Raw genomic sequence first — 21,897 nt, 5'->3', positions numbered from 1 at the left:
TGTTTTAGTCTTAGTTTAGTTTAGGTACTAATTTCATAATTAATTAACTAGATATATTTTTTTTTATAAATATGTTATAATTTTTTGATGATTTTAAGTATTTATCTTGTAGTTTTTTTTTATAAAATTTTGCAATATTATGAATGTATATCTTTACAATAGCAAGTTTAGGTTCGCCAGTTTGATTTTCATGCCATATGCCCATTTTTAAACGAATTCAATATTCTAGGATTATCGTGAAATACAAACAAAGAGCATTTTCGTTGACTTAGAAAATGAAATAAAATAAATTATTAAGTAAACATAATAAAAGAGTCTTATATCATTATTAAATAAATATGAAAATAATTAATAACTCAAACAGTACCTTTTGCCAGAACGTTCTTAATTTGATGAAGATACGTTCGTCTAGGACTTATGTACTTTATGATTTACAGTAAAATATTAAGGTAGGTGTGAAGTCTAGGGCAACAGCTAGTTAATAAATGAAATTACACACACTTGATGATATCAATAAAGAGTTTTTGTTTGCCGTATTCAACTAGATAGTTTGACTAGATATACCCACTATTAATATCTGTTTGGTAAAGTTTGTTTATTTTCCTTATCAGTTTCGTTACGCAATTTATTCAACAATGATACTTATAGTATCATGACGAAATCGCAACCGGCATAATGGGAAAAATCGCGCGCGAGTAAACAGTCTTCTATAAGCAGTGTCTGTAATTCAAATGATGTACTTTATGATAATGCAATAAAGATTTTGAATTGAATTGTATAAATAAAGTTTTGTTACTCAAAATTTATTTCAGTACGAAGATAAAGTTAATTAATTAAAGTAGCGTAATTATTTAGTTGTACCTATACGTCTTCTAAGTTGATATTTACAAAAATATTGTGTTCCATAAAATTTGTTTAAATAAATAACGGAAAGTGTGGCAAAATAGAGTAGATAATTATAAAAGAATAAAGGTACGTTATAAAGTTATTATTGTTTCACATTTTAATAATGCTTTGATGACTTTATCTAACTAATTTTTGATTTCATGTTTTTTAACTTACGAGTAGTTTAACAACATATAAAACATTGGTGGAATAATCTGACGCGATTATTCCACCAATGTTTTATATACAAAAAACTGCCTCAGATATAACGAAGTAGGTATATAACACATTTTTGGACGACTCCCAAACGTCATGCCTGAGTTTTTTGTTCGCATGATGATGTCATAATAAAAGGTGTCACTTTTTTATATTAATAAAAATATAATTTAATCGAATTTTGAAATTTAATCGAATTTTGAAATTTAATCGAATGTCAAAATTGAAACTTAATTATTATGTATCTATTATATTATGACGTTATTATCTAATTTGTATTGATTTAAGACCGTTGTCAATCTTGTCATCATAGGTAAGTACTACTTTTGATGGGTTTCAGTTTTTTTTTGGTGTATTTTTTATTAATTTTTATGTATTATCTGAAGTCCAACAAGCACCGCTCGAACACCCAGGTACAGAATATAAAATAGATAATAATCTGACATATTCAATCTAGGATGGAGATTATAGACCGCATAGACCGACAACGAACTAGACTCCAGAGAGGTGAGGTTGCAAGCGGCAAGTAACGCTAGGGATGATGATAGGTAACACTATAAAAATACCATAACCTAGAATTTTTTATAAGTTCGGCGGGCACTAAGCCGTTTTACCCCTAGTGTTATCATTATATCATTTGCAAATGAAAGCGACATTATCTTATGAAAAATTGAATAGGTATCTAATACCTTTTTTAATTTAAGCACAATGACGAAGCCTCCAAGATGTGTGAACGATGCAACGCTTCTTCACATCAATGAGCTGGCTGCGAGGGTGGTCGCCCAGTCCGGGATACCCGGGGACAGGTTCCACTTGGGCAAACTCATCCTGCAGAGCTTGAAAGATGCCCCGGATTTTGTACTGCAGGTATTATTTCCCATAAATTTTAATTTATCCTTTTCAAAATACTGTTGGCAAAATTTGGGATGTATTATGCCCACACTAGCCCAATGGTGGACACAGCGGTCTCTCTTTCCCGCACTTTAGTTTTCATACTTACCTTTTCTTTAGTTAATTTTATATAGGAAACTGACTGAATATCGCTTCTGAACCAAAGGTCGATTCGAAGATCGAAAGGGGTCGTACCCCGGTCAGGACATAATGCAAATATAATAATTTCTGATTGGATTGGAGTCTTTAAGTATACTAATACTATATGAAGAGGTAGAAGGAGTTTGTGAAGATCTGTCTTGAAAACATCTGATCACTTTTTCATATACCTAGTAGTGTAGAGGTTGTAACTTCTGAGCGTGCAGTTTGATAACTTTTTCACAGAGTAAGACTCGTCTTGGTATCATTTTACATTTTTTGCGCGTTCAGAGCTACAGATTTCAAGAAAGTTTTAAAGCAGTTAAGCAGAGTTCGGTTTACCTGATGTGATGTGAAACCCGCAATGCCGGGGGTAAACTCCACGACCGCGATGTTTAAATGTATATCGATCAATCATCCTTATCTGATTTTAACTGATATTTTTCTGTGACAATAAAAATTTAACAAATATCTTACTAATATTATAAATGCGAAAGTTTGTGAGTATGTTAGGATGTCAGTATGGGTGTTTGTTACTCTTTCACGCAAAAACTACTGAATCGATGAAACTTGTAGAGTGACAAAGAATGTTGACGACAAAAGCAGAAGACCCAGAATAACATACTTTTTATCCCGGAGTTCCCGCGGTATTGATAGGGTTTCCATGCGGACGAAGTCGCGGGCGGCCTCTAGTAATCTATATACATACATACATAAAATCACGCCTCTTTCCCGGAGGGGTAGGCAGAGACTACCTCTTGCCACTTGCCACGATCTCTGCATATTTCCTTCGTTTCATCCACATTCATAACTCTCTTCATGCAAGCTCGGCGGTTTCGGGTACTTTTGACCTGACCCTTTACCAGGACGTCCTTAATTTGATCAAGATACGTTCGTCTAGGTCTTCTCACTCCGACCTTTCCCTCCACACTCTCCTTTTAATTCGTAATAAGCTGTATTTCTGGAAATATTCATTATGTATCCCGGCTATAATTGGCTAAACTCTGTTTTAAGAAGAAAATTTATTCTATAGGACTCCAAAGCACATTTTTCTCTATGAAAAAACTAATGTAAGTACCTAATTAAATAAAATTCGTAATAAGCTGTATTTCTGGAAATATTCATTATGTATCACTGCACGTAGGTACTTATCATTATGATATGCCACGTATCATCTTTTTTTAATTACCTTAATTGTTATTTCTTTAAGTATAAGATAACGGCATGTAGGTACATGGGTAAATATTTTGCTTAATGTTTACTACTCTGAAAACTACGATGAGGGAAGTCTCTATTAGTTGTGATGTTCCTGAAAAGGTTGCTGGTCAGATAGGCGTCGCTTCGGGTAAAAATTTAACTTACCCAATTCAGGCTCGTGGTCATAAGTATACCCCGGGCTCCTTTGAGAGTGAAGGGGACGCAACAGGGAGTAACGTTAGAAGACGTGATAAATAATCCTAATATACATGGTATAAGCATGTATGTCCATTGATTGAACTCTAGAGCTCTTAGCTGGTTTATAATGTTTATGTCTAGGGGTTTGAAGATTAATATGTTATCTCCAAAACTTAGATCATTTGTCTGCTAGTTATCGGTCACGAGATCTTCAACGAATCGTCTTCCAGAGTAGTGAGGTGTAATTAATGAATGAATGCTTATATTTCAGATTGATGGTTCAACGGGGGAATCTGTGACATTCCAGCAAGGCCTGGAGAGGTCGGTGCGATGCGCCATAGCCCTCAGGAACATGGGTCTCAGGGTTGGTGACGTCGTAGTCCTCATATCTCCCAACTATTCCGACTTGGCTGCAGTATTTTATGCCGCGTTGTATCTTGGAGTAGTTCTGGCGCCTGTTGATATGAGCTTGGGCGTCTGTAAGTGTGAATTTTATAAAAGTATTAATTGCTAAATTACACTTTCTTTAAGTTTTGATTAAGTTAGAAATGTTTGTGCTAATTAAAATAGACGAAGAGTGTTAGTTATATAAAATTTACATTTAATGTTTATACCTATGGGTTTGTTATACTTGAAAGGTATTTCTCGGTAGAGTTGTTGACGCTGACGCTTTAAATTTGCTAAAGATAAACTTTTCAATTTGAGAGTTTCATCTTGGACTCACATTTTATGATTCTAATCTTCCATATTGTTTTATCGATGTCCATGATAAAAATGTAGGTAATCCACACGCTTCTTCGGGAGGAAGTTTCTATTTTTATTTATTTAAGCAGTATCTTATATACTTATCTTAAGCAGTAATTTAATATTTTTAAAATATATTTTAAATATTTCAGTAGAACTCAAAAGCGCATTTGAAGTGAATAAACCCAAAATAGTTTTCTGTAAGAGTGATAAAACAAGAGAAGCTACTGAAGCGCTTACAGCTGCAGGACAGGAGCCGCTTATTGTGACCTTTGATCATGGAGAACAATTTATGACCTATCAGAATTTCATAAAGAAATACTCAGATAACTCGCCCATCGAAGATTTTAAGTAAGTAAATCTTAGTCTTCACAAAATTTAAACGTTAATGTCGATAAGTTTACAAAGTTCGTAGTTTACTTGTTTACTAAAGTTTTAATTAAAATTTATTTTTAGGCCGAATGATTTTGATACCGAAGAAACTATATCAATGTTCATTACCACCAGTGGGACTACGGGGCTACCGAAGGCTGCTGCTTGTTCACACAAGAATTACGCTATAGCTTTACCTTATTTATGGCTAGTTATGCTATAGAAAACAGAAAATTACCATTTCCAAAATGGATGATTCTTAGACCGACATAATTTTTTTGTTAAATAGTTGAGTTGAGTGAATCTAATACCTTAATAACTTAAGATCGCTCTTTCCGAGTTGGCTTTCGGTTTTAAAGTAATCAGCAAACAACACATCCTGGTTTATTCAGGCTGTATTTTACATAAAAAACGAACCAACGAGAACGAGAGATAAAACTCTCTTTTTTTTAGAAAATGAGTAAACCAGTAAGTATTTGTTTTATTTCTTTAGTTTAGATCAAAACTCTATGCGTGATTTCAGTGGCCACCACAGATGTTTATGAACCCTAGATTTTTCGGATTAATTGGTTTTTAATATTTTAGTTAATCGTGTTTTCTGATGTTGATTTACAATGTTTCCCTTCAGGTCACGTTTTACGAACTTTCCCACGCCCACCCGGGTGGCAATGGTGTGCACCACTCTGCAATGGATGACGGCTATGTTGAATTACTTGAGCTCCCCTATAATGAGGTTCACCAGGTTACACACATCAGAACCACTGACTTTGGACCACGCATACCATGTTATTAATACGTATAAGGTAAGATTCTAATTTTTTTTTCATCATATCGTCGGGTATACGCTATAGTGAAGTGCTTCAAGCCTGTATGTGATATTGTAAGGAACAATATTTTGCTTTAAATTTTGTTAATAGATCCTAAGAAAGCTATATTTTTTCCCAGCCAACGTTTTGCATCATGTCTCCTACACTATTGGCGTCCTGGATCAATCCTGCCACCAGGGATAGGTGTGACTTTAGCAGCTTCGAAGTGATTTACACAGGTGGGAGTGCTGTGCATCAGGAGTTGCTTGAAGAAGCCAAGGTAATAGATGCAAATACTAAGCAAGTTAAGGAAGGCTAGACAAGGCAAGGGAGGGTATTGGACTTTCTCATCGACGGATGGTCAGCCGAAGCTTCTGGTTATAGAAAAGCAGGGATTTGGTATAGAGATAACCTGCTCTCCGAGAGCAGGATGAATTTCCCGAAATTGCCACGAAAACAGGAAAAATGGGTATTTATGCATTCGACACTGGCAAAAGCTATTATATACCAAAGTAATGTCACTAGTTGAATCTCAATTCTATATATAAATAGCTGATCGTGGCCATTAAGTCTTTTCAAGACTGTTGGCTCTGTCTACCCCGCAAGGGAGATAGACGTGACCATATGAATGAATGAATGAATGTAATAAATGCGTCGGTTTCAGATATAGGGTAATTGGGATTTCCAACTAGGTATTAATGGAAAGGCAACGTCATATGTATGTATGTGTCAATAAACTTTATCTGTGGTGGTATTAATCATATGATTAAATCAGTTTTGTTTCCCCAATTGAAATGGCCATGGATATTAGACGTTATTGTAATTGCTCGACTAATCTTGGACCAAAGTTAAAGAAAGATATACATCGACAAACGATGAAGATTTTAAAATGTCATAATTACTTCATATCGAATATTTCTTTCGTTTATGGTACGACACCCGTCAACTGAATATTCGTGCACCATAGTAAAACGCAAAGATGATGGAGACTAGAGTATTATATTTTAATGTCTCAATTTTATTGTTGTATTTGTTGTAGAAAGCGATGCCAGAAACAGAGATTTGTAATGTTTATGGCATGAGTGAGCTATCTGGCAGCGCATTCCACTGTCGATACCCGTCTCAGGGCTCCTGTGGGACACAAATTGGTTGCCATCAGTATCGTGTAAGTATTTGTAAGGAGCGTCGGTGGTCGAATCGATAAGGTGTCCTATTAAAATACGTGAACATTGCGCGTGAAGGCACAGGTTCAAGTCCTAACTCGGACATGTACCAGTGACTCTTTCCTGAGTTTTGTACATTGGTTTGAATGCTAACCGGTGCTCTTACGGTGAGGAAAAACAGGTGAGGTGAGGATGTGAGGACGAATGTCAGACGGAAGAAGAGTATCGTTTAATTTTTTACATTAGCCGAGGGGTTCCCCGCACTTGATAAAAGAATCGATCTTTCCTATGGAAGTTTATAAAGGCGAGAATAAGCTCATTTATCTAGTGCAGACTTTCATACTAAATGTCATGGTCTGGTGGAGAGTTTATTGGGTGTCTGGTGATTCTGTTTCCGCGAAGAAAATTGAAACAAAAGATAAGCTTCTGAATTCGAGTTTCTTAATTTTGGCGATTAGCTAGCAATCGCCAAAATTAAGCAAAGCAAAATTAATAGCAGTGACGGATAAAGAAGTGATATTTTGTATGTATTAAAATTTTATGAGTCGTGTCAGTTCTATCACGATCGCCACAATGCCCCCTTCCCATCTTCTTCCCCACTTTTCCTCTGTAAGGGATAAACACGAGGTACCTATGCTTGTACTAATGTATGATAAATCAAAACATTTCTTTTTTTCATCAGTATTTTATCTTTTATTTTTGTATTTTACAGCTTGTAGACGTTGAAACTCAGAAAGAAATATACGAACCAAACGTGAAAGGAGAATTGTGGGTGAAGGGTCCTGCTGTTATAAAAGTGAGTTATATCGTTTATGTAGGTACATTAATTCACTATGAAAAGTTATACTAAGTGAAGTACCAGAGGTCGCTTAGTGTCTGACAGGCAGCTTGAAGGTTTTTTTCTTTTTACAGGGTGTAAGAAGCGTCAATTTCATTATGATTTTAGATTAGCTTAGAGGCCAAGAACTGACAATCGGGTATTCACACACAATGATGATAGATTAAGAAAAAATTATTAAGAAAAAAATCTGTTTAGCATACTGGAAAACCATATTTCCATAAAACAATAACCAAAGTTGCCGATAAGGAATCCACTTATCTTTATTTCGAAATATCCTGAGGAACGCGAATAAATATGTTCAAGCTACATACTTATTTTAAGAGATGACTGGTAAAATAATTTGAAAGCTTTCCAATAGTTATTATAGTCTCATCACAGTACATTCAAAAGTAAGATCTTCTGTTAAATTTTTGATCAATGAGTTGGCAAGCGATCATGGACATTTAGCCAAAGCAAAATTTCAATAAAAAGTTGAGCTATTTAATATATTGAGCCATTTAATATATTATATAGCTCAACTTATATAATATCTCTTTGATTATTTTTCAGAACTACTACAACAATCCAGAAGCTACTAAGGCCGCGTTTACTGCTGACCGCTGGTTTAAAACTGGCGACTTGTTCTATAGAGACGAACACTGGAACTTTTACTTCGTGGAACGAATGAAACTCCTTCTCAAATATAAGAATTATCAGGTAAGAGAGACGAAGAGGGCTTTCGTATTCATAATTTTTGAAAAAACATATTATGCACCAGACTGACAAACTGTCATCATTTCTGAATCTCAAGTCTATTATTTCGTCAACCAGCACAACGTGGCCTTCAAAAATTTTTACACAGTCTTCCCCATAATGGTCAAATTTAGGACGCAATTTTAAATCACCTAATAAGCCTGGCGAAATTCGCGCGCTTTACATGCCTGAGACCATGTTTTTTGCATCTATACGGAACTGCGAAAATTCTTTTCGTAATAATTATTACATAATAAATAATTTGGACAATGTGTTGGATAAGTTTGTGATAGCGACAGATACCTGAAATTGTCCATAGCGGTCAAAGGTTTCATGTGAATCACTGACTCGAGAGTTACGGCGCTAAAAATATAAAAATGAATAAAGAAACCATTTTTCCTCTTCTTTCCATCTTTCAGATATCGCCAGTGGAAGTAGAGAGCGTTATTCTGCAACACCCAGGAGTACAAGACGTAATTGTGGTCGGTACACCGGAGTTGGAGAGTGGGGAACTGCCCGTCGCGTTCGTAATCCGCCGAGCAGGCAGCAATGTCACTGCGCAAGAGATCAAGGATATGGTCAAAAGTACTGTTTATTTTACACGATTTTTAGGTTTTCTGGTCTTTTATAAATGAAAAAGAACATTTATAACTATTCCCACAATTATCTTCTAAAATATTATATTTGTTTGCACTCATCTAATTGGATGCGAGAAATGATCAGGACTTTATTTTTTACTTTAACCAAAATTTCACTCGTTAAAAAACAACCTACTAGTTGTTTATCTCGTCCAAATTTTTCCGAGAAGTAAGTCTAAATAACTTTAAAAAGAAGACAAGAAGGTTACTTTTACTTTGACCAGTTTTAACGCGTTTTGTCCTTTCAGGTCTACTGTCAGACGCGAAGCAGCTGCGGGGTGGCGTGGTTTTCCTGGACTCTTTTCCACTGACTACTACCTCCAAAGCACATCGGATGAAGTTGAAGGAAATGGCACTCACAATGCACAGGGAATGAAGACAAAAGCTCATCAAATTCTTTGTTCTTTACACAATCTACTCGTACGTTCATTACAGAGTAACCTATTTAACATACTTATTTTTGAAATTAAAGCCAGTGATTATTTAATATTAATTTTATTTCTCTCTGCTCTGTCTCATGCGATTAAAATTGATTCCCTGTTTGGACCTGGACTGAGCTATTGACTCTTAAGCACGAAACCCGATATTATGGTAGGTAAGTATTGGGATATCTAATTGAATAGGTTTTTTGTTATCAAGTTTTTTAGTTTAAGTTTTATTTATTGAAGTTCAGATAGGTAAAGTAAAAATTAAGCGACCAGGCGTCCCAATAAAATGTAGCCTTAGAAGTTAAAAGTAATGTCTGTAATTCTACCGTTAGAATATTCAGTGAAATGGCACTGCGAATTCGTTCAAGGTTACGATACAGAAATATGGATAATCGGATGCATTTTAAATGCAATGCTTTGAACTGTCGCCATGTATTTCTTGTTTAAAATATTATAAAATTATTTGTTATATGACATATTCAAAATAAAGCAAAATTTAAAGCTTATAACTATTTTGCTTCACAAACTGCATTTTTAAATACAAAAAAATTGAATTTATAAAAAAATAAAACAACAGTAAAATGCAGAAAATTCTGGTATCTAGAGAGATGAGATTGTAAGTGCAGTAATTTCTGTGGTTTGTGTTTAAAGTTAGATCCTGTATTACGTAAGTATTTATAGTAGACTGTCCCTTTTATGGTAATAAACGTTTAACCTTTGTTTTGAAATAAGAACTTACACCGCAAGTTAAACATTAATAATTTTCTCTTGGATGCACGGTGCAATACATATGAACAGTCATGTAAAGTGAGTCTATTAAAGTTTCATCTAAGTAAATTACGTAAATAGCTGTCAGTTTGTTACAGGCACATATTATTATCAACTTAGATGCGCTATGATGTAATGATAATGACTAACGAGCATGACTATGGAATTTATTTTACTAGGCTTACAGAGGAATTTCCACAAAAATGTGTAAAACTACTCTTTAAGGTTTATTCTATATCTAGTCCAAATCGGCCTAGTAGTTTGTGACTTTATTTGTTACAAACAATGTTATCACTTACACTACTTTTACACTATCCATAAATCCATGATATTGTTGAAGTACCCAAGCATGGATAAGTAGGTACTTGTGGGATGGAAATTTTTTACCCAAAAATAGATAAAATGTTACAGCAAAATCGGGTTTATAGGACACGTAAAAATTAGTTAAGTGTATGTCTAAATGTCGATATATACTTATGTATAAAATCGAGTTCAAAGTACATTTTAAACCAGTTTATGTGCTTTGAACTTTGTACCGTCGACGTTTCCCGTACTTGTCCGCTTTATGTTTCGTAAAGATATTTTTCAAGGCTATGGGTATTTGTATGGTACCTACTCTTAACAAAGAGTTTCTAATCTGAATTAAGTACCTACCTCATTTCTGACCTGATTCATATACAATCGCAATGGGTTCGGTTCAGGATCTGCGAAAGGATGTGGAAGTCAGACGGGAACCTCCTCTCCAGAGAGGTATGAGGTAACCAGGAATAACGTCAGGAGGATGATGAAGATATTGAGAGAGTCCTCAACCTCCGAAGCCTTACCTTTGGATCGCGATATTCAAGCAGTTAATACATCCATAAATCACGCCTCTCTTCCAGAGGGAAGAGAGGCGTGTACTCCTCTGAGTAGGCAGGGACTACATCATTCCACTTGCCAAGATCCACATTCATAAATCTCATCATGCAAGCTCGTCGGTTTCGGGTACTTTTGACCTGCATAGTACACTGTACTAATTACAATCTTTTTTTATTTTATTTTAGAGCCAATAAACTCAATGCTAGATACCAATCTAGATCTATGTCCGTGTTACATGGAAGCCCTAGTAACCTTTTAAATAGTCATGAAGAAGTTCTCAGACGTACGCCCTCGGGCCGGCCGAACAAAATCGCCCTGTAATTCTGTCTGAAGCGCGGTAGTTCATTACAGTATGCATAATAGATTGATAGGGCGAAACCACCATGTCGGATAAGGGTTATTGTAGAATTACATTTCAATCAAATTATTTACTATCAATATTTTAGTTTTTGGTACTTAATAATTAACTGTTGGCCCTGTCCACCCCGCAAGGGATATAGACGTGATTATATGTATGTATGTAATTTTTAACTGTTTTATAACTATGCACCTGTCACTATCTGAATTTTTATCCAATCGTTAAGCCATCCATAATTGGTTCTGTCTACTCTATAAGGAAAAAAGACGAGATATGCATATGGACGTAAGTATGAAATCACATAATCTCTATTTTGTACGTCGTACAGATATTTAGTGTCTATGAGAAGAGATGATGTTTGATTATACAATATATTAGAACAGATAGAACGGAACTGTGGATCATTACAAACGAAAAACCTCGTTAACGTTGTAGTAATAAAATACTACAACACAGTACATGGTACTTCAGCCAATTGCAGTAATAAACTACTTGTATTGTGTTTCTCAATGAGGCATTAAGCGGCGATCATCACGTAATGTAACCAGATATTTTCATAGTTATAGTTAAAGCTATTTTGCACGTTATTTTTAACTAGTTGAAACTCTTCCCTTAGATATATCTTATTTTAAAGTAGGGGTAGTTACCTGCATCTTAGGTTATATGGTTTGCCAGCAGCATTTTTATCCTGTGTCCTATAATAGGCTTCCATATAGCGTATTTAAAATTTTCTTTCAGTAATTTCAAGATAAAATTTTGGTTATATATTACGACTGGTAATTTATGACGCGCTTCTTTTTAAGTGTTTTCCTCTTTTCTTAGGGGGCTAGCTCAACCAGTGTAATTTTTCCCAGTCCTTTTTTTTAGTAACCTTATAGATATCAGCAAAAAGAAGAGCTTCCACTTTGGTAGTCTAAAGGTTTTAAAAAAGAGTTTAAATATATTCGCATGAGTTAAGTGTACAATCACCCTTGATTGGTACTTAGTACACGAGACATTATTGGTATATCAAACAGCAAGCGACAGATCATTTCAAGTGCAGTTGTTTCTGAAGACAGACGGACTGATTGATATTATTGTGTGTGCGAATTGCTTTGAGAAATTGTATTTGGTTTAAAAAGGGTTAACCTTGTTTAAGAGGTAGGCAAGTGTTATTGTATAAGTAGGTATCTAAGTACTTAAGCTTATAATTTTCTTTGTTGTTATATATCAGTGAAAGGGTTGAAAATGTTTCCAATATAGATTGTATTTTCTTTTATTAAATTCTCTACAATATGTGTTAAAATATTCGAATGTTCATTGACCTTTGCTCATTACGCTGAACTACTTTTGTTTATGCGCTTTTTCTATATTTCCCGTAGTTTAGCTGAATCTTTACGACTCTTCATCAGGCATTCCAGACCTTCGATTTTATTATATCTTAGCAAAAGTTGTTCAGCCTGAAAATTCTTATCAGGCTGAACACCTTTTGCTAAGATGTAATTTGTTTACATGTTACAGTAGCAGAGGGTTCCACATCAAATGTTCCATATATTAATTAAAATTTTATTCACTAATAGAAAGTACCTACTTATAAAAAAGTACTTATAAGTAACTATTAAATAGGATTTTGAAATTATTCATATAAAGCTCTCTAACCTTAGTTTTCCTTAATTTAAACCCTTAGAAAGTGGCACTTAAGGCTTATTGATGTTTTGATTTCAAAGTAATGATTGAAAGCTAAGTTCATCGAAAGTTTTTTTTTATTTTGAAGTTAAGAGCGTTGGATAATTGTACAAAATTACTGACTAATTGAATTAGACTGACAGTTTAATAAAAACGATACCGAAGTCGGTTCACAAACGAATTTTTCGTGTTTTGTAACAATTAAGGGGCCTTCTTAAGTAATAATTAAACGCAAAAACTAGATTTTTCTAATTGCCTGCTGTTGTAGACTTGACTGTGATTTTAATTGTTCTTATAGAGAAAAATGGCGAAATTACCAAGGATCTCAAACGATCGAGTGCACTGGTATATGAACGAGTTGGCCTCAAGAATCATCGCCGAATCGGGAAACCCCAGTGACAGGTTCCACCTGGGGAAAATGATGTTACGAAGTCTCAAAGATGACCCTGATTTCATAGTTCAGGTATTACAATTATTATTACTCATCTTCTTAACCGTCTTCAAAAAGTAGGAGTTACTTGATTCGACGTATTTTTTTTATTTCTTTCTTAATCTTTGACCAAGAAAAGCCTTCGCCTAAGTTCTGGCAGGTCTGGTTGCAACAGTTTGTGCCAGCTGTTCCTGGATAGATTCTTAAAGCAATGGACTGACAACTTGCCACTTTCTCTAAATCTTAATTCCATCAGCCATAAGACTAAACATGGCCTTAGGCGGAGTCTATTGGCTTTGTCAATACCAAAAGGGATTATTTAAGTTCTTATTTTATATGTTTATGTCTTTCATATATTGCGTGCTCATGATATTTTTGATAACGAACAGCCTGACTGAATCCTTGATATTCATATGTCTATAAAAACTGAAAGTCTGTTAGTCTGTCTGTTACGCTTTCACGGTTAAACTACTATACAGGTGTTTTCGAAATTTTGAATGGAGTTCGTGCTAACCCAACTTGACGAACCTGCCTTACAGTATTTTCCAAATATTATCAATTCACGGTTAGTTCTAGTTAGGATTAAATTGAGGGAATTTACTCTTCTTCTCTTCATTATAATCAGTAATTATCCCATTGTTTTCTCTTCATTTGTCTCAGGGGCAGTTACTACTTATGTCAGGTAGTTTAATAATCGGAAATAATAACTAAATTGTTGTTATTAGACAACGTTCGTGATAGCTCCCATATCGTGCCCTTCACCTTATTTTCTATTAAGAGTACGTCAGGTTAAAAATTGTAGTAGAAGACTTGCGAGCAAGTTAATTTCATTGTTGTTGTTTTTAAGGCTCAATTAATTTTGAAATATATATTTAAATATAATGAGGGCTGAAATTTTGTCCATACAAAAACATGAATTTTTTGGATTTTAATTTTTGCTTATTAAAATAGCAGTGTACCTAAATCACAAAAGTACAGAGGAGAGTTAAGTATTTTTGTTTGTTGAAATTTAATATTCAGTGGTAGAAAGGGTACTTTTCTTTTTGGAGTTTCCCATCTGAATGAAACGAAATTGTTATTGATATACGACAAAATACTCATAAAATTTTCATTTTAGATAGACGGTGCAACCGGAGAATCTATAACAAGCGCTGAAATCTTAAAGAAAACAGTTCAGTGTGCAGTCGCCTTCAGGAATTTCGGTCTCCAGACTGGTGACGTCATCGTGCTGATGGCTCCGAGCCACGTGGACTTGGCTGTTCCGTTTCAAGCAGCCTTATATCTCGGTGTCATTATAGCGGCGGTCGATAGGACACTAGGCGTCAGTAAGTAATTTTAATATTTAGCTGGGTATGAAATCTTAAAGATAACAGTTTGATGTGCCGTCGCCATTAGGAATTAATGTTAATCTTCTCATATTTAAGAGCTAGCTCTTGTTGGTGGGTTTACGTTGAGCGTCGGCGGTTTATTTCATTTACTGTTATTATTTTGCAAGTATGTTTGTAAGTTTACTTTTGCTTTTGTTGATATTATACTATTTCATTTTAAATTTAATAAATTTATTAACTTTACTAACACAATATTTTCAGATGAGCTTCAAGGCACTTTCAATGTAGACAGACCTAAAATTGTGTTCTGCCAGAGTGAGAAAGCCCCAGATATACAAATAGTACTTAATGCACTAGAAATGGATACACATATTGTCACTTTTGATACTGGAGACTATCTCTGCAGTTTTGCTGATTTCTTGGAGAAATATGGAGATGATACCCCTGTGGAAGAGTTCAGGTAAGTTTTTAAAGATATTCCTATTGACACTACCATATAAAATATTTATATGGAAGTGTTAATAGGAAATAAGCAGGAGTGCAATTGGAAACACGCCGAGATGTTAGAGAGAGAGAGAGAGAGAGAGTTAAAGGGAACGTTAGGAGGGGAAGGTTCAGAGTTCGAGAACGTATCTTGATCAAATCGAGAACGTTCATGACAAATATTCCTTAACAAAATAGCAGATTTTCAATTAAAATGGTTTCAAAATGTTCAAAGATTAGACGGTTTCTGGATAAAAAGAAAGTGTGTAAATCATTATGAATGTTTATTCAAGAGATGCAGGCGATTGAAGTGTGATGTATATTGCCCAGACACTGACCACTCATTAATAATGAGTCTGCATCTTTTAAGGAAGAGAACTTGATAACGACCAACGTGTTTATCGCAATTGATAAATAAGTAAATATTATTGTTACAAGTTAAATTAGTTTAGGAAGTTTAAAGTAATGACATACATGCATATATTAATCACGCCTATTTCCCGGAGGGGTAGACTGAGACTACTTCTTTGAATGTGGATGCTCGTCGGTTTCGGGTGCTCTTGATCTGACTTATTGCCAGAATGTCGCTAATTAGATCAAAGTACGTTCGTCTAGGCCTTCTCACTCGACACAGTCTTATTCACACTCCCTTTGTAAATTTACTTAGTCAACATACTTTCATTCATCCTCTCGACATTCGCTTTCCAATTCTTGAAACTATACCTTTTTTTACAATATTTTTTCACATTCCATTACATTACGTAATAACATACTAGCAGCATGGGCTCGTGCGTACTTCTGATCTTACTTTTCTATTTACTCTTAAATTGGAACAAGATAAAGGTTTAATTATAGACATTTATTTAGTATCTATATGGAACAAGAATGTACAATAATTCTAGTTGTATTTTTTCCTCGATGTACATAAATATATAAATAGGTGATCTTCTCTTATTATAACGGAGACTAAAAAGTTAACAGTTATGTTTTGATGATTCATAATTTTAGGTATAAAGTTAAGTGATCGACAGTTCACATTTTATATTTTAGGTTGAACCTACATCGATGTAAAAATGAAATTTTTAATCTTTGTGTTTAGAGCCAATGAATTTGATCCAGAAGACGCCATCGCATGTCTTATAGCGACTAGTGGGACCACAGGTTTACCCAAAGCAGCTGCCGCTACTCACAAAAATATGGCTATTACTGCTCCCTATTGGTGGTAAGTTTAATTTTATTGTAATAGATAATCTTTGAATAGACACGTTTATTGTTTATTTGTAATAAAATAATACTCTAAGATAAATTTAATAAATCTAAGTTTAAAGCAACTAAAAAAGACATACAAGACACAAACTATGAGTACATTATTACATTTTTAAGTTCCTGTAGGTAGCGGGGATCAGACGGGAGTCACATCGTGTAAAAACCTGACTTAACTCAAATTTAAATTCAAAAATTTTATTCATCATATGGGAAATCTTTCACAACATAGGTTGATGTCACATTAAATAACTTTACACTAAGTTTACTGCCGCTTCCAAAGCGTCAGTGCAGAAGAAGCGATAACAAACTGCACTGCAGCTTTTTATTCAATAACGTCAACTACACAATTATCCAAAATTAATAGAAATGTGGCATCAATCCAGGATCATAGTCAATGGTGCACCCGGGGCTGCTTTAGTAAGGTGGGGAAAGAATCGAAATTAAAATCAGGAGGAAGACAATACAAATTTTACAATAAAAAAGAATATCTATCTATCATTGATCTAGCTATAAAGATACATTACGTTTGATGTACAAAATAACATGACCCAACCGTTTCTCTACTCAGATATTATGCTCATTGATGGATTTGAGTAGGTTTCCATCATATTATTGCGACAAACAATGTCTATGTTTATATTCGTATTAGTACCATCACAAGGCTATTCTCTCGGTTATTAACTGGTCCTATGTCTCATTATATGTAATGTATGGTCCAAAGTACAATAACAATATATGCCTTCTCATCTCATATTTATGGTAATTATCAAATTATGTTTCTTTTTGGGTTTGTTCTTTTCAGTTTTAGCTTCCAAAATTTTATATTCTTTAAAAAAATAAAAAAATTAAATGACCAATGAAGTAACTTTTCAGGGCAAGATACACAGATTTCCCTACCCCGACCCGCATGGCCCTGATAGGCTCGCCTCTACAATGGCTGACTGCGTTGGTCAATTTCGTCATATCTCCAATCCTGAGGTACACCAGGCTGCAAACTTCTCAGGCCATGACACAGGAGCACGCCTACTATTTGATCAACACTTATCGGGTAAGTGGGAATGGAGATTAAAATTGATATGTATGTAGTCTTTATCTCTCCCCTCTGAAAGACGTGATTTTGTATGTCTAATACCTATTGTTATTTATTGGCAAAACTGCTCATATTGTTCGAACTTATAAAGGCTGTTTAGAGACATTAGTCGCTAATAAATTAATAGAAATGTAGGTAGGTATGTACCTACTTCAAACAACTATACTTACATGAAATTGGTTCACGAAATGGGCAAGTGGCATAAAAATTCGCACGGTTCGAAAACAAACCTCCTCCATTAATACTCAAGTTATGGAATAATATTGTTCGCGAATTGGTATCAATTTATTTTGACCTTCATGAAGCTATTGTCATTATAATGTACTACGTAATTTTCGACACATATGATTCACTTATAGTACTTAAGCTCCCTAAGTATGAATTATGGGTACGTTGTATATGCTTGCATTAAAGTTAATGGGATTTTTTTTATTAAAAACTTAAATTTTACGTATGTCTAAATTTCAGTTTTGTTTACCTAACAGAAAAAAATATAATAACCTACAAACAAAGCACCTCCGATGCGGCTAGCATTCCGTATTGTATTTTCATAGATTCCATTTAAAAAATGTTATCTATTTCTTTTTCTTTTCCTCGTTTGTCAAACTGTTTATTCAATATATTTTATTCTGGTTAATATTAATAAAAAAAAATACACGAAATTGGATGAAGCAAAAAATGTAGGCTCTTTTATTGCAAACAAATATTGTTTTGACGCCCCCAGGAAAGAGGCGTGATCATAATATGAATGTTTGTAAAATAAATCAATTTTAATACTTAAGTATACACCCAAAAACCAATTGTTAAACAGGTACATAAATGTAATTAATTATTTAATTTCAGCCAACATACACGATATTCTCTCCAACGTTCATGACGACGCTGATCAAGCCGGGTGACAGGGAGCAGTGTGATTTCACCTGCTTCGAGTCCATACTGCTTGGAGGCAGCGCCGTGCCAAATGATCTGATGGCACAAATCAAGGCTGGTATTATTACTATTTACTTCGTTAAAGATGATATCTATGCGTGCAAATGGTCTGAAAACTGAAGATGCCGCGGACCGGACAAAGTGGAAAGATAAATCTAAGAATGCGCACCCCAGGCCCCGAAGCACTGTGGTGGAGGTTTCATGGTGAGAGAGAGAGAGAGAGAATTATAAGAAAGAATATAGAATAGAAAATATTTATTTTCAAAATTGAATACAAGGTATCACTTATTGACGTCACATCACTTAAATCTTATTATAACTACTACCGCTTCTACCGAGTACCTATACCTATTCTTTGTGTCCCGAGCAAAAGACGAGACATTCATAATAATGATTTGATTTGCAGGAAATAGCACCCGATACAGAAGTTGGTAACGGGTACGGCATGAGCGAGCTGACTTCAGTGGCGTTTCATATTGACAGCCCGCCGCCGGGGTACTGCGGGAGACCGATGGGGTGTTTCCAGTACCGAGTAAGTACTTAATAGACTTAAGGGATTGTCTTCTGCATTTGCAAATATTACCTCAACATAAGTTTATCATGAATTCTTACATAAATCCTACATATATTCACGTTTATATCCCTTGTCACTTTCACTTGTCAGCTGTTTGGCTTTATGGTAGAATTGCGATTCAAATAGTGACAGGTTGCTAGCCCATCGCCTAAAAGAATCCCAAGCTTATAGGACTATCCCTTAGTCGCCTTTTACGATATCCATGTGAAAGAGATGGTAGTAGTCCTTTTCTTTTTTCCGTGGTACCGGGAACCACACTTCACATGAATTCTTGCCGTAGAGAAATCATTATAATGGGTTTGATTAGTATAAAACTTAAAAATAATTGGAATTTTTTTATGTAAAAGTAGGCTTCTTTCAATACATCTCAATTTTTCAAAGTTCGTCACAATATTAAAATATTGCCTTTTACTAAACCTTACCTATTACACAATATTAAAATATTGCCATGCTTAGTTTGAAAAAAATTCCGGTTTACAAAGTCTTATTTTATCGCGATGTCACTTTGATTCTTTGAAAGCAGTTTAAATTTTTGAATAAAATAATTAAAATCCCATTTGGAATGGAATTAAAAAAAAAACGTTTAAAATCTTCACTACCCTTGAATTTCAACAACAATTTATATTTCGAACTTCAACGTTACAGATTATCAATACTGAAACAAAAGAAGATATATTTGAGCCGCATGTGCCGGGAGAACTGTGGATCAGAGGACCTGGCATCATCAAAGTAATTTTCTACTACAATTGTTCTGTTTTGAATAAATAAATACGAGTAATATAGCATAATATACGTACTTTCACTCACAAAAGCTAGCTTTATGAGAAGTACATCGCAAAGTCGTTGTAAAATGAAATTGCTCGAAGAGTTTGCTATTTTAAGTAATATGCATACATATATACATACCTATATCACGCCTCTTTCCCGAAGGGGTAGGCAGAGACTACATTTTTCAACTTGTCGCTATCCCTGCAAACTCTTTTCGCTTGCACCTCATTTATAAGTTTCTTCACACAATCTTGTTGGTTCCTTAGTCTCATTAGTTATTTTTTATTTCAGCATTATTACAACAATCCAGAAGCAACAGAAGAAACGTTTGCGGAGGGTAGCTGGTTCAAAACTGGTGATACGTTTTACAGAGATGAAAACTGGAACTTTTTCTTTGTGGAGCGAATTAAGCTGCTGCTCAAGTACAAAAGCAACCAAGTAAGTAAAAGAACATTTTTTACACAGCATGAATTTCCACACCCATACAATCCATATCAACTGAAAAATTTCTGGACATTGATATTTTTACTCTAGCCTTCTCTCTTTTTCGTTATAGATATCTCCAGTGGAAGTGGAGAACGTGATCCGTCAGCACCCGGGAGTGTTGGACGTGGCTGTGACCGGTCTCCCAGACCCTGAGTGTGGGGACCTGCCCGTGGCGTGCGTGGTGAAACATCCTGACAGTGACGTCACCGCTCAGGACATCAAGGACTTGGTTAAAGGTCAGTTTATATTGCTACGGCTATAGGTGTGAGGTGACGATGTATTAATGAGGCATATTGGGTAAATACTGTTTATATATTACTAGAGAATGCCCCTTCAATGCCGAAAATAAGGCCTCTTATCGTAGCAAAGTCACGGGCTTAATGTGGTATGTAATGAAGAGAAAACATAGTGCATACCAGCTGCTATACCAGAGTCAACCAAGGAAGAGGCTTATTAACCTTGAGATTTATCAATCTGAATCTGAATTCCATCAGCCATAACTGAGCTGAACGGGCCTTTCAGGTTTTTTAAGACTGTGGTTTGACTCCGTAAGGGATGTGATTATATGAATGATCAAAATATTGTTTTGGTCTTGCAGAATCGCTGTCAGACTCCAAACAACTTCGAGGCGGGGTGATCTTCGTGAGTGATATCCCGATGACAGCCTCCACCAAAGTTCATCGGCGGAAGCTTCGGGAGATGGCTCTTGTTATGGACAGAGAGTAGAGGGAAGAGTGAGAGAGAAGGTGGTCAAAGGTGTACCGAAATTTCCTCTCTCTAGGTTAGAATGTAACCACTAAAAATAAGTATTTATTTATTTAAATTCAATGCACGTAAAATATTCAATAAGTGAATAAATAGGTTTAAATTTTACCGCTGCTAATGACCTTTGTGATTTATTATGATTGGCAACCTCTAGTTAAGATATTCCGTTTAGGGCACAGACACTTTATTACTTAATAAGCTTAGTATTACATAAAAAATGTAGGTACTTTATTTGTAAGATTGACGTTAAATAGTTTGTATCTAAGATCAATTTTTTTAGGTAGATTGAAAGTGTGTATGTAGAATTAAGTATGTAAGTACATAGGTTAGATTAGCGTTACTTTTATATAAAGCTATGAATTTTTTCATATATCTGTTATTTATATTTTCTAGAGCAGGTGTCTAGAGTGACAAAAAAAACTAGTTCAAATCTATAATTTTTAAAAGCATAGTGCTATTTTATTTATTATAGCTTTAAATTGTTACAACGCAAAAATAGTGAGATAATAAATGCGTTAAATATTCGCAAATGCAAATAAATAAATTATCTAATATTTAAAAATCATACATACATATATTTTTTTTTAACTGATAATTAAGAATAACCCTGTATTTCCTGGAAACGCACACCATAGATTGAAAATGACGTTAATTATAATTTCGCAATGCAGGTACGATGGTGCGGTCAAGAATAAACGCAAAATTTAAAACCTGTCCTACCTGTATCTGTAACTCTAAAGTGTGAGATAGGAGGAGATAGAAAGAGAAAGAATATCAAACTTGTCAACGTTTTGAATGGACTCCCAGGTTTTCTTAAGCCCTTAGCTAACTATACGCCCATCTGTCTTTCGCGATTCTTAAACATTATGGATAGGTGTT

The 21,897-nt window shown here is 34.8% G+C and overlaps 2 protein-coding genes across 3 annotated transcripts; both read left to right on the top strand.

The window, feature by feature from the left end:
- The first annotated feature begins 656 nt into the window (after positions 1-656).
- Positions 657-9,308, top strand: LOC106130033 (luciferin 4-monooxygenase). Its single transcript, XM_013328789.2, has 12 exons — positions 657-972; positions 1,806-1,968; positions 3,797-4,004; positions 4,422-4,620; positions 4,726-4,848; positions 5,270-5,444; positions 5,587-5,727; positions 6,487-6,612; positions 7,323-7,406; positions 8,001-8,147; positions 8,603-8,768; positions 9,070-9,308. Exons 2-12 carry the CDS (start codon positions 1,810-1,812, stop codon positions 9,195-9,197), a joined length of 1,656 nt encoding a protein of 551 aa, XP_013184243.2. The 5' UTR covers positions 657-972; positions 1,806-1,809; the 3' UTR covers positions 9,198-9,308.
- A 2,956-nt stretch (positions 9,309-12,264) lies between these two features.
- On the top strand, positions 12,265-21,457 carry LOC106129865 (luciferin 4-monooxygenase). 2 transcript variants are annotated; one of them, XM_013328556.2, is made up of 12 exons: positions 12,265-12,395; positions 13,197-13,361; positions 14,446-14,653; positions 14,918-15,116; positions 16,239-16,361; positions 17,279-17,453; positions 18,339-18,479; positions 18,832-18,957; positions 19,645-19,728; positions 20,059-20,205; positions 20,324-20,489; positions 20,852-21,457. In XM_013328556.2, the coding sequence occupies exons 2-12, from the start codon at positions 13,203-13,205 to the stop codon at positions 20,977-20,979; spliced, it is 1,656 nt and encodes a 551-aa protein (XP_013184010.2). In that variant the 5' UTR covers positions 12,265-12,395; positions 13,197-13,202; the 3' UTR covers positions 20,980-21,457. The 2 variants fall into 2 exon arrangements, with proteins under 2 accessions (XP_013184010.2, XP_060806845.1); XM_060950862.1 differs by having other exon boundaries at positions 12,275-12,373.
- Positions 21,458-21,897: the final 440 nt, after the last annotated feature.

Source organism: Amyelois transitella, chromosome 22, assembly GCF_032362555.1.
Source record: "Amyelois transitella isolate CPQ chromosome 22, ilAmyTran1.1, whole genome shotgun sequence".
NCBI lineage: Eukaryota > Metazoa > Arthropoda > Insecta > Lepidoptera > Pyralidae > Amyelois > Amyelois transitella.
This window is presented reverse-complemented; position numbering and strand designations above follow the sequence as displayed.